The sequence below is a fragment of the Heloderma suspectum genome, chromosome 1 (genome assembly GCF_057233095.1).
Source record: "Heloderma suspectum isolate Gila_16-S chromosome 1, 16-S_ref, whole genome shotgun sequence".
Taxonomy (NCBI): domain Eukaryota; kingdom Metazoa; phylum Chordata; class Lepidosauria; order Squamata; family Helodermatidae; genus Heloderma; species Heloderma suspectum.
The window spans coordinates 190,836,155-190,849,093 of NC_139458.1; the positions used below are offsets into that span (position 1 = coordinate 190,836,155).

Below are 12,939 nucleotides of genomic sequence, written 5' to 3' on the forward strand. Positions count from 1 at the left end.
TTTACTTGATTTTGTCAGGTAAATACTAAATTCTTTTGTCATAATAACTTTACAACATTGTGTTTCACCCTGTCTTGCCTTGGCTGCCAAAGGTAATAGGGGTTGTTTTATTATGCCCATAAATTGGCTTCAGTGACTTACCCCGATATCCTGTTTCCTGAACTTAACGAGAGATTCTGCACTATTAGGGAAAACACATCATCCTACAGAAGGATCAAAACCAAAGGAAGCCCTGATAGGTCCTGTTAATTTCTGGCAAAATGTTCACCAGGCAAACCTTTAACTTCCTAGTTAGTTAACATTCTGACAAATACAACATGCTCATCAACTGGGCATTTTGCAGTCTGCTGTGCAATTATATGCAATGCTCTCTCTTGAGGTTTTTGCAGCAAAAAAAAGGAGAGTTGTGTTTCTTGGAAAGAAACACAGCCCAAGAGCAAAGTCTGCCAAAAATTTGGAGCCACAAATATTTATAGGAACCAAAACTGTGGAATTCCGAGCTGGTTATGTTTCAGAATGCTACTTCCAATAACGTTGCTGATTTTATATATTTTTGATTGCAAGAAAAATACTTTTTACTGTTTTTATGTAGTGACCTGAAATAAGTTACTGCGACAAACCTTTGATTAATACATGGCATTTTGCACTGTTGCACCATGAAATCCCAACATCACTTGGTCCAGGAGAGCCACCAAGTGAGCTTTCCTGTATCAAATGATCCATTGCCTCCAAGGAAGGCCCAGGGAGCACTTCCACAGTTCACAATGATGTTGGGGTCCCAATGGATTACAGCCACTATCTGTTTGGAGTCAAGACTCTACGAATTTAGTTTCAGACATAATCTGGAGACAGAGCAGCTCTGAGCTTTAGAGAGGATCTGCACAGAACTCGGGGAAGGGATCAAGAAAGAGCACACCTGGCCTATTTCATCCACACATGTCCTGAGATGAGTCCACAGTAATCCAGAGTCCATAGCATACTGGATCTTTCTTCTGCACTATTTTTAATATGATATCCTAAAGTTGATATGGGATGATGACGATGACGATGACAATGATGCCATCTACGTACATGACCCTTTACAAACAACAGGTTTGACAGGTCCCTGCCCCGAGGGGCTTACAATGTAAAGAGAGACACAGGGAAACAACAGAGAAAGGGGAGAGAAATGGAGGCAGGGGGGTAAATAGGGAAGAATATGTGATTATTTCAATTTCACATACTTCAGCTTAGTTACATTAGGGTACTGGGACTAGGACAACCTTCCCAGCCTAATGCATTCCAGGTTTGGGGGGATTACAGCTCCCATAATTCCTAACCATTGACCATGCTGGCTGGGGTAAATGGGAGTGGTAGTTGAAAACATCTGGAGGGCACCACCAGGCTGGGGAAGGCTAGACCAGGGGGTTGTTTGAAAGCCTTCCTGGAAAAACATGGATTTTGAGGAGGAGGCACTTAAAGGAAGTAAGAGAGGTGGCATCACAGAGGCGTCCCAAAAAGAGTTACAACAAAAGAGGCAGCAAGGGAGAAAGGGCTGAGTTGTTTCAGGGAGGAGGAGGAGGAGACCTTTGGACTGTTGTGGGTGGCAGAGATGGGCATGCATCTCAGGGTGTCATGCATTTAACAGCAGGCCCAGGAGGAGATACAGCCACTTTGCTTCCCATAGCATCAGTTCTCATAGTTAGATGTTAGCATGGACAACTTTGGAGGATTGGGGGGCTGCACTGGACCCTCCAGAACCCTCTGTGAGCCACACCTCTCCCCTGCTACAGCCTCAACCAGAAGTGGCCATGTGGCTGCAGTCCCAATAGAACTTTGCTCTCCGCAGCTCGCCAAACAGGGGGCGGGCTGGGGGAAGCACGATTCTGCAGTGAAAGAGGGCACACGGTCTTCATGTGCCCCGTTTCTCTGCAGAACTAGCAATTCTGCTAGGAAACTGGCAACACATCAGCAGTGGGGGGCCGCACCATGCAGGCAGGGCACCCAGTGGGGGGCGCAAAGCTCCCCATGGGGAAGGGGCTGCATTTGGCTCAGGGACTGTGTGTTGCCCACGCCTGTGTTACAGAGACCACATCGCACACTCCACAATCATCCACACATACCCCAAAGGTGACTTAAAAAAAAAAAACTATCAGGTGCTCCGCTTTATGGGGACCCTTGAGAAGGTGACATTTCTTTGTTTGTTTGGACTATTAATAGCCTGCCTTTCCTCACAGACCAAGGCAACATACCCCCACTCGGAGCTGTGCCATCCTGCAGAGCAGAGGGCTGGCTCTTCTACCCTCTTCCATTCCAGCAGGAACCTGGAGGGAGTTGAACCCAGCTTGGTTGAAGTGCAGAAATGGACTATGGCTGCGTCCTCTTCAGGATTCTCCTTGCTGTCAACATCTGCAAACTTGTTTAGAGAACAGGGTATGGCCTAACCCTTCGTTATTCATGGAGCAGCCACTTTATGTGCTGCTTCGGCATGCATAAGCAGAATAAATCTATTGCATGTTTGTCGTGCTGCCTACCACACAACATGTGTGTCTACCCCATTTCACCTCATTCTGCTTGCTAGCAGCTTTTTCTTTTCTTTTCTGAGACAGGAGGTGGCCACATATATAAAGAACGGGTTGGGAGAAAATTCATGAATTGCTAAACCTTGTATCAACGACGCACCAAACATACATAAATCAGGCCTTTCTTAAGGCCAAACTTTATTATCTTTCGATTGGTCTGTTTTTTGGTGTGTGTGTGTGCATATGTAAACTCTTTAAGAATGCTTAGAGGAAGGGAAGGGAAGGAGGAAGAAACATTCTTGAATTTCTGGCAGTGGTTAAAACATTTAACACTGGCAAGCATCCAGGATATACAATTAAACTTCCTGTAACCAGCCACAGCAGTCCGGGAAATCCTAGTTATCCAGGTATATTATAATGCCATCAACTTAGCATTGAATAGCTTTAGGAGTATTTAGAAAAAGATATCAGAACTGCTGTCTTCATTTCTTTCTCCCTCTTCCTGTGTCTTCCTTGCATTGCTGTTTACTAGATCCTTACTGCTCTAGAATTTGAAGGTGTCATAACCTCCCTGGAACCTAAATCTAATCCTCTCCTTTGAGTCCCATTTTGGCATCCCTTCCTCATGTGAAGAAAACTGGGGCCATACAGAGTCTGAATATTTTCATCTGGCCCTGGCTTAATATAGTGGAAAAGGCACCGCTAATACTGTGTACAGGCCATCAGTGGTATCATGGTGAATTTTGAAGAGCAGGTGTTCATCATGATAGTCTCCAATTGCCTTCTCTCTTTTCTTCCTGCCCATTTTCTAAGGCAAAGGATTAAAAATTGGGGGATCCAAAATGTCCAAATGATGATGGGGCATTGTGGGTGGATGACCAGATACAAGAGCCGTTGGTGTGCCACAAGAGCCCTCCTGCAAAATCCCAAAGTTGGTTTCATATGTGCTGTTGCTATCCCAACCTATCATGCCATAAAAGATTGCTCAATAACATTTCATCTGTGTCCAACTTCATTGGAAGGCATTGCTGTGCTGTTTCCAAATGATGAAGTCTATATTCACCAATGGATCATTGAGAGGAGTCCTAATATCTCCTCTACCTTGTCTCCAGTGCTGATGGGTTGTCAGCATTGAAGACACTGGAGACAAGAAGTCACTTTGGACCATGGGTGCTTCCAGACAAAGCTTGTATGCCTCAGGCACAGAATTTTATAAGGGGTCCAGACAACAACGTCTTCCGTTTGCACCCTCCCATATTTTTTTCCACCGCTCCTTCCATCTTTTTTCGCACAAGAAAAACAAAAATTGAGGAAAAGACTGAATAGCTGCACCATGGCTTTTGATTGGTATAGGAGCCCCCTGTCTGGAAGCATCCCATGATTCTGGGTCAATGGCAAGCTGCCAAATATTCCCTACCAGAGATAAACTACACAGGAATCACCGATCAGACACAACCACATGTTTATGTTCCGGCACATAAAACCCTTCTCTTCCTGTCTGATTCTGCCAGCACAAAAGTTTAACAAGATCTTTATAAGTAGGTTTGGGCTTTGTGGCATATAACATGTTTGGCTAAAAGATGTTCAAAACATTCCAGGAGCACAACAATCCTATTTGTTTCAGTGGGGTAGGCTGTCCATCAGGGAAGTATTTATAAGCCTTCACAAGGTGACCTTGGCAGTCTCTCTCCTGCTGAATTAATAATCATAGCCTATATTATAGATGGCAGCCAAAACGACACACATAAAGCAAGTGCTTGATTTAATGCACTTTTATTTGAGCAATGGATCTGATACAGAACAGCTTCTAGCCCACACACACAACCCTGCACCTGCCCTACTCTTTGATTACAGTAAAGCATCCGTGCTCATGGTTCATGCTTATCAATAGCTTCACAAAACTTATGGTAGCTTCACCAGCCTTGATGGGAGACAGGCAGTGGAGGCTGCTGGCTCCGATTTTGGTGGGGTTGTGATTCCACTCTGGGTTTCAGTCAGAACCAGCCAGAATGCCAAAGGAGGTATCCAAGGTGCCCAACTCTCTCTCCAAAATAGGATCAGCACCTTGGATAGCTCCTTTAGAGTTCTGGCTGGTTCAGACTGAAACACAGGATGGATTCCCAGCCCCACCGAAAACGGAGCCAGCAGCCTCCGCTGGAAAGAGGCAAAGTGAGCCAACCCTCAGGTCCTGAGACTGACCAATACCTCCACTTGCCCTTTGTTAAATTGTTTCCTACCAGTACACATGCCATCTACCCAAAAGACCAGTGGGCTGCAATGATCTAGTCCAAGGGTAGGTAATTTGTGGTCCTCCAGATGTTGTTGGACCCATCAGCCCTAGCCAGCATAGCCCATGTTGGATTTGCAGTCCAACAACATCTGCAGGGCCGCAAGTTGTCCACCCCTGTTCTAGCCAAACACAGAATCGTGCAGTGATTGATATTCCCTGTGGTAGCTATAGCACTATGTCACAATGGAGGAGGAAACAAAATGGGAACAAGGAAGGGTGGAGGGCCATTAGTTCGCAGTAGGGGTGCTGGTGAACTTCTCCAAGCTTGGGATTAGAGAAGAAATTTGAGAGCTCATAAAAGCCCACACCTCAGAATTCTTCTCTGATGTAGACTAAAATTGGACACAAAGAACAATTGCTGGCTTCCCCACTCCCACCCCTAACCTCCAAACATGACAGCTTCCTGTGGTCAAGAGATGTCCTTGGGACCATCTCGGGGCCACACAAAGCTGAAAAAGGCAGCCAGGGAACATGGGAGGTTTTGCAAGCCTGCCACTGATGCCAAGTTGTCTTTGAGAGCTGTACCTGCAAAAACAGCTGATACAAGAGCCTTACAGAGGACCCTTTGGGCAAGGGGGTCCTCTATAGTGACTGGGATTTTCCCCCATCGGCAGTTTTTGCCCCAGCAGCCTCTTTCACTCCCCTATTCAATTTAATGAAATTACTTTGCTCCTTTAGATTCTGTCTGGATTCAGCCCTGAACCTGGGTGCCCAGGTTTCAGCGGTGCCCAGGAACCTTGCCCATTCCTAGAGATGTCTATCAAGCCACAGGCCTTAGTTACATCCCATTTGGACCACTGTAATGTGCTTTATGTGGCGCTGCCTTTCAAAAGAGTTCAGAAACTTCAGCTGGTGCTCCAGAAAGCTGCGGACAGACTTGTTGACCACGGCCAGTTACAGGGACCACGTGACTCGCTTGTTACGGCAGCTTCACTGGCTACCGGTCTGTTTCCAGGCACAATTTAAAGTGCTGGTTATTACCTATAGGGCCCTATATGACTTGGGACCAGGCTACCTGAAAGGTGGCCTTCTCCCATATGAGCCTCTCCAGGTTTTAATATCATTGGGGGAGGTCCTTCTCTCAGGGCTTCTCCACACGGGGCTTCTATCCTGCGATTGAGATTGGTTACTCACAGAAGTTTGTGGGTTCTTTACATGATATTGTCAACCTCCAGGGCGTCTCCTGCAATAAATGACCTTTATTCCATTTTTTAAATGATCAGAGATAATGAGCTATCAAATTACAGCATGTGGTTTCCTTGTGAAAAGAGGAAGTCACGCAATAAGAGGAGCTAGACCACAGCGCCATCTAGTGGCTGTATAATGGAACATATAGAACACGCAGATGAGGGGGGAAGCGGGGGAGGGAAGTGTGTGTAAAGGGAGACAGTCATGATCCTGCATTTAAAACAGAACCAGAAAGCACCAGTAAAGTTGCAGGGCTTTAGCAGGTTTACACCATTTTTACATTTGTTGTAAAATTTGGTGTAATTTGGTGTAAAAATGCATTTAGTGTAAAAATGCTGTCAGTCCTGTTGCCACTGAAGGCACATTTGGTGGGAACCCAAGAGAAGGTCTTCTTGGTGGCCACTCACAGCTCTGGAACTTCCTTCCAAGGGAAGCTAGACTGACTTCCTCTCTGTCATTCTTCCGCTGGCAGGCAGATATTTTTATTCAGGCCAGCCTTTGGCATTTAAGCTCATCTGCTGCTGAAGGTGGTTTTAAGTGCTTGGGAGCTGTTTATTTCTCTTATTGTTGTATTTTTAATTATGCTTTTGATTGATTTGGTTTTACATTCTATTTTAGTTAAGACTTTGTTTTTAATCTGTATTTTATTATTATTCACCACCTTGAGTGCCATTTTTGGTGGAAAGGCAGGATATAAAGTTAATAAATAGATAAAAATAATGTAGGGGAAGATATCATGAGATTTCAAGGGCAAAACCTAAGGAATGGGGGAAAGCTTTTAATGTTCAAAGTTTTACCGCTGCCACTTTTTGTATTATTGTTTAGACTACAGCTTGTAGTTTATGTATAGTAGTGTTTTATTATTGATTGATTTGATTTGATTTGTACCTTGTCATTCCACCAAGAAAATGATACTAAAGGCAGCTAACAATCATAGGAATTAAAAAAAATTAAAACATGGTTAAAACAATAATAAAACAAATACATTAAAAACGCAGTTAAAAAGCATGACAACAACAGAATAAAAACAGTATCCAACCCAACAGACCTGCTTAAATGCCAAAGACCTGCTTGAATAAAAATGTGTTTGTCTTTTTTTTTAATGTATTTTTTTTTATTTTGGTAGGTATACGTGTATTTGTTTCTAATGTTGTGAGCTCACACTGAGTGCCTGATCAGCAGAAGAGTAGGTACAAACAATAAACAGCTTTCTTGGCTTTCTTCACACAGAGCTTTTATCCTGCGATTGAGATGGTTCCTTCACGGAAGTTTGCGGGCTCTTTACATGATGCCGTGATCATTCAAGGCGTCTCCTGCATGAAATGCCCTCTGGTCCGTTTTTAAATAGATCGCAGATAATGAGCTATCAAATTACCCTGTTGTGTTCCGCCTGAGTTCCCTCCGTGAAAAGACGAAAAGCGGCAAGAAGAGGAGCGAGATCAATGAAAGATAATGGAAGACTCGGATACGGGGAGAAGGAGGGGGAAGTGGTGAGGGGAAAGGAAGCACGTGAAAAAGGGAGTCGTCGTGATCCTGCATTTAAAATGGAAGCAGAAAGCCCTGCTTTAAATGCAGGATTTTAGGCTGGTGTAGAGATGCCCATAGACTTGCTAAGATAAAAAGTTGGTATCACATTTATTATTGCTTTAAAGTTTTTTTTAAAAAAAAATAGTTACATTTGCTTCTGCCCACTCATCAATCAGCAATAAAACTCTTGTGGCAGAACTGATTTAGATGTGGTAGGGTCCTAGATTTGATGAATGCCCGACAGCTGGCTATTTTGGCCAGTTTTACAGAACTTCAGATGGCAGCATTCATAGAGGCTGTTTGATGGGGAGTGTGGGAAGGATGTTCTTCACCTTGCTAGGCTTCCAGAATGTTGCAAATAGGATTTAGAAAGAAAGCAAGAAGAAGAAAAAAACCTTCCAAAGACAGTACAATAGCTAAGTGGTTTTTATGATCACTTAGGCTGACTTCACATGGGAAAATGATCAGATATATTCTGGAAGAATTACTTTGGAATATTTTGCTTATTTCGCTGTTGGTGCAACAGGGCTCTCAAGTTACTACATTTTCATGTTCCCTCCACCCAGAATATATGTCTCAATTTGAGCCAGCTGGGAAATGCTGGGAGGTGTAAGACTTTTTCCTGTCTGAACATGCATAGGATTATGACCTTAAAGAAGTTTAAACCCCACAAACAGGATCACATGCATTGATGTCCATGGGTATGATATTGATCCTCTTTCCTACGGATCCCATTAAACACGTTATGAGAAAAATCAGAAGGGAAGCAAAGGTGGGTATTTTCAGAAATTTCCCAAAGTGCCTTTCTCTGTTCAGACAATCTTAAAGTCTGCATCTCTCACCAGGAAGAAATACTGGTGAGATGCAAGGTTTGTAGGCTACACTGGTGTGCATTACATTTTTGGCCTATATAAATTTAGTACAGAAATACTGAAAGCAGATTTTCACAAACAACCGCCTCCCCACAACCCATGTCTTTAATTCTAACAGTTCCTCCTCCATTCTAATAGTTGCCAACTACACAAGTACCTCACCAGATGTTACTTAACTCTCCAACCCTACAGCAAAAAGACCCACAGCTCACTTGAAAGCAAGGAATGACTTGCCCATCTTTCAGCACCTTCATAACTGCAAAAAAAAACCAGGGCTCTCAAGTTACTACGTTTTCATGTTCCCTCCACCCACCATATATGACTCAATTTGAGCTGGTTTTCCAGCTCATCAATTTGATTTGAGCTGTGTCAATCAAGGGTTGCATCCAAGTTCTTATTTCCATCCCTGCATCCATACCCAGCGTCTTGCAGACTCGAGCCAAAAACCTCCACGCTTTTATCCTCTGCAACCATTGTTGCTTGAATTCCATCCAACTTTTGCGAACATCTGTCAAGCTCATATTTGTGGTGTTCAACCAAGCAGACTAGAAAATAAAGACAGATGGCAATGGATTAACTCTAACATTTCCTTACTACACAGCAACCGTTATAGATTTTTCTATTATATTTCCACAGTGAATTTCTATCGACAGTTCTATTACATGGATAGTGATAAAAGAACTGCTTCTTAACATTTATGAATGCCTTAATAAGGGCTCATTCATGCTGAGCTTGTTCTTCAGCCATGCTTGGCAAGTTCGCCCACACAGCTGAATAGCTAAGGATTAAGGGCATGATCCTGTCCCCTGCTAATGGCATGAAGGGGACAAGGTTTGGACAATCAATACATCCAAAAGCACCCTGATAAGAGGAAGAGTTGGGAACAGCTCTGGCCCAGATGGGTACCTGGTACGTCTGTCCAGGGTCAGCCCAAACCTTGCTGCCTGAGACAAAGGAGAAAATGGCACCCTTTCTTCCACTCTATCTACAAAAGCCAACTGGATTGCAGCTGAAACTTAATTCAATGTTGGTGGCAGAAGTGATTTAAAAAAGAAAGAAGAGGACTGTGGATCCCTTTCTGGATTCTCACCCATCATTATCTTCCACAAAACCTTTTCTTCCAGCTTGATCATTTATTTCAGCAAGCTGGTAGACCTTGAGGCCATACAATTCCAACGCACAAGATGCCCATTTATGGTCTTCTTCAGGCAATCCCTAAACTGGCCATCATTTCTGTTCTTTTTTGTTACGCTTCTTTTGGCTAGTCGTTGTTTGCAGTATGAATAGCTCAGGCACCTCTTCAGTAACTGATTTCATTTAGAACGTAAAAGACATACCCTCTAATTATCGTCAGTCACGTGTCGACTGTAAATTGCCAAAATGATTCCAAACTTTGAGAGGCTAACGCTTCATCATTCTCCGCAAAGCATTTTTCTCCTTCATAGAGCTAGGCCTCTGCCAAGAAACCTCTCTGCCCTCCTTCAGCATCTGGTCCTCAAGCACCCAGGCAAAATGAATACAAGGAACCTGTCGTATTTATGATGTCCTTTGTGTGAAAGAATATCTTCCTCCGTCCATGGGCCATGATCTTTAGAACTATCTAGCTGTCAGTTTATTTTTTTAAAAAAACCAAGAAGGCAAGCAAAACAGAGCTAGAGAATGGCTCTAATTCCACGCTTATAATTCCACGCTTATGTAGCACATGGCTCATTTTACTTATCTGAGCAGATCTGGGGCTCAGCTGCTCTTCTCTGGGTAAACAGACCCCGCCCTTCCCCTTTGCAACTAATCTAATTTCAGGTGCGAGTGCATGCAAAATTAAAAGGCTATTAATGCTACTAGTCCTGATGGCTCTGTGCTACCTCCAGTATCAGATGCACTAAGTCTATGTATTCCAGTTGCTGGGGAACATGGGCGGGGTGCTGCTGTTGCACTCCTGTCCTGCTTGTGGCTTTCCCATCAACAGCTGTGTGAACAGAATGGATGGACCCTTGGTCTGATCCAGCGTGGCTCTTCTTATGTACTTAGTATTCATTTTCAAATAGTATAATTTGGATTTAAACAAATAAGAATTCTTTCAAATTTGGAATATGGGAAACTGCCTTGTACCAGGTCAGACTATTTCAGCTTCTCCACATGAGGCTGTTAATATGCTGAATCTTCTTTCATTTTTGTTGCAGAATTGAGATCTGAGCTCTACACAGTTTTTCTTTTCCTGCTTTTCTGCTAGATAACCTCTAGGCTGTGCTGTGCTATAGCAGAATAAAACAATTACACAAGTAGGACAAAAAGGTTTTTCTATGCAAGGCATTTATTGTGCACTCATCAAGGAATGATGAGCGCACAATAAATGCCTTGCATAGAAAAGCTCCCTGTCCATTTAGCCCAGGGGTGGGAAACACATGGCCCATAAGCCGCATGCAGCTCACAGTGGTCATCTGTGTGGCCCCCACCCAGTCCCTGCCATCACCCCTGCTGCCACGGCCACCCACAAAGTCCAAGCAATTCTGCTAGGAAAGAAGGTGTGCGGGGACAACGCACCTTGTTTCCCAGCAGAATGGAGTTTCCAGTAGCCCAATTCTTCTGGGAAACAAGGGACGTGCTCTCTGTATGCCTTGTTTCTCAGCAGAATCGTTGGAGGCAGCGGCCATTTTCAGTGGTAGTGGGGAGGGGTGCAAAGTGGCCAATGCAGCCCCTCCAAACAGGGCTGGCATCAAGGGTTGGCATAGTTGGGCACCTGCTGAGGGCCCACACCCCAGGAGGGGCCCACTGACAAAAGCCCCTGGACTTGTTCCTCCTCCTCACCATTGCAACCTACTTGTCCACCCACCTTTTGCTCTGGCCCAGACAGCAGCGGAAGTGAGAAGGGAAAGCAACAGATGCTCCTTGCTCCCTAGCTCTCTCTGCCTGTCAAGTAAGCAAGTGATAGCAATTATGAGAAAGAGGATGAGGAGGAAGAGCAGCTGGTGACAATGGCAGTGAGAAGGCAAGCTCACTGAGAGAGGGCCCTCAAAAACCTGGAGCCGGACCTGGCTGCACCCACCAGCAGCCCTGGGCACAGCAACCACAGCCAATGCTGCCATCACAAAGCAAAACATTAGGGGAAGGCGAACCTTCAAATACCTGGGTCTTGAAGCATTTGGGGCTTTACACACTAGTACTCAGAGGCGGCAGCATTCTGCACCAGCTGCAGCTTCCAGACCATCTGCAAGGGGAAGCCCACAGAGGGAGCATTGCAATAGTCCAGTCAGGATGTTATCCAAGCATGGACTCCTGTTGCCCAGATATCCCAGTCCAGGAATGGCTGTAGCTGGTGAACTAGCCACAGCTGGCCACAACTACATACTCCTTGCCACTGAAGCCCCCTGGGCCCCCTGTGACACCTTTGGATCAATGACTGCTCCCAGATTTTGTCACTGCTCCATCAGGGGGAGAACTACCCCATCCAGGACAGGCCGTCTACCACATTCCTGGACATGTGAACTGGCTACACACAGAGCCGCCATCTTGATCAGGATTCAACTTCGTGTCCTATTGACATGAACAGATGCTGTGCTTGATCTCGACGGAGGATCTCAGGGCCTCATTAAACAGGGCAGAGCAGGCATGGCTGCCACCAACACATCTCTCCCCAGGCATCTCCTCAGAATGTCTAGCACAGCCTTCCCCAACCTGACACCCTCCAGATGTGGTGGACTACAACTGCCCATCATCCTCAGCCAGCATGACTGGCTGGGGATAATGGGAGTTGTAGTCTACCACATCTGGGGGGTGCCAGTTTGGGGAAGCTGGTCTAGTAAGAGGATCATCCAGTGTGGTTTCTTGACATTCAGCATTTCTCTGGCCCCTGCAGACAGCAGCCAATGAACTGGGTGGGAGACATGAACCTGCAGCAGCCATTCATCCCCTGGATTTCTCATCATGTTCACAGCCTTGATATATAGAGATATATCTTTAAATTCTATCTTCCAAGGGACTACCAGTGAAATCGCTGGGGACAAAATGGTGTCAGCATTAAAACCTCTGATTTGTATCCATCGAATACAAAATTCTCTGGGCCCATTCAAACATAACAGCAGCAAATTGTGGGTTAATTAACCCACGCTTTGACAGGCTGTGTGTCCCCGCAGGCTGCTGCCATTTTGGCAGACTCCAGTTGGCCCAATCAGAGGTTATATCGTGACATGCAACCCCAAACACTGTGGGTTAATTGTGGGTTAAACAACCCACAGTTAACCTAAGAACTAATTGATGGTTAACTGTGGGTTGTTTAATCCACAATTAACCCATCGTGTCCAGGTTTGCACATCACAAAATAACCAACAATCGGCCTAATTAAAATGGTGGCAGCACACAACCCTGGCAAATTACCCCACAATTTACCACAGTTACATGCGAACCGGGTCTCTGAGTCTCTTTAAGCATTTATATTAATTCACAAAGGTATTAATTCAAAAATTACACTGCAAAAGTATGAACTACAGAGTCATCTACTATGAATTATGATTTGCAAACTCACCATTAATTACAGCGTTGCCAAGTATAATAAGTTATCAAATGT

General features: G+C 44.7%; 1 protein-coding gene across 36 annotated transcripts in view; it reads right to left on the reverse strand.

The window, feature by feature from the left end:
- The window catches only part of LOC146358556 (uncharacterized), a 271,819-nt gene that overhangs the window by 176,614 nt on the left and 82,266 nt on the right, over positions 1 to 12,939 (reverse strand). For 31 of the 36 annotated variants that reach the window (XR_014784921.1, XR_014784897.1, XR_014784893.1 and 28 more), the window contains one exon: positions 8,797 to 8,923. The exons of the other annotated variants lie outside the window; for them this stretch is intronic. Coding sequence is in view for 6 of the 31 variants with exons in the window: in XM_084814282.1 (XP_084670408.1) it covers positions 8,797 to 8,923 (127 nt within the window). In the remaining 25 variants the exon portion in view is untranslated. The remainder of the gene's footprint in view (positions 1 to 8,796; positions 8,924 to 12,939) is intronic. 36 annotated transcript variants of the gene reach the window in all.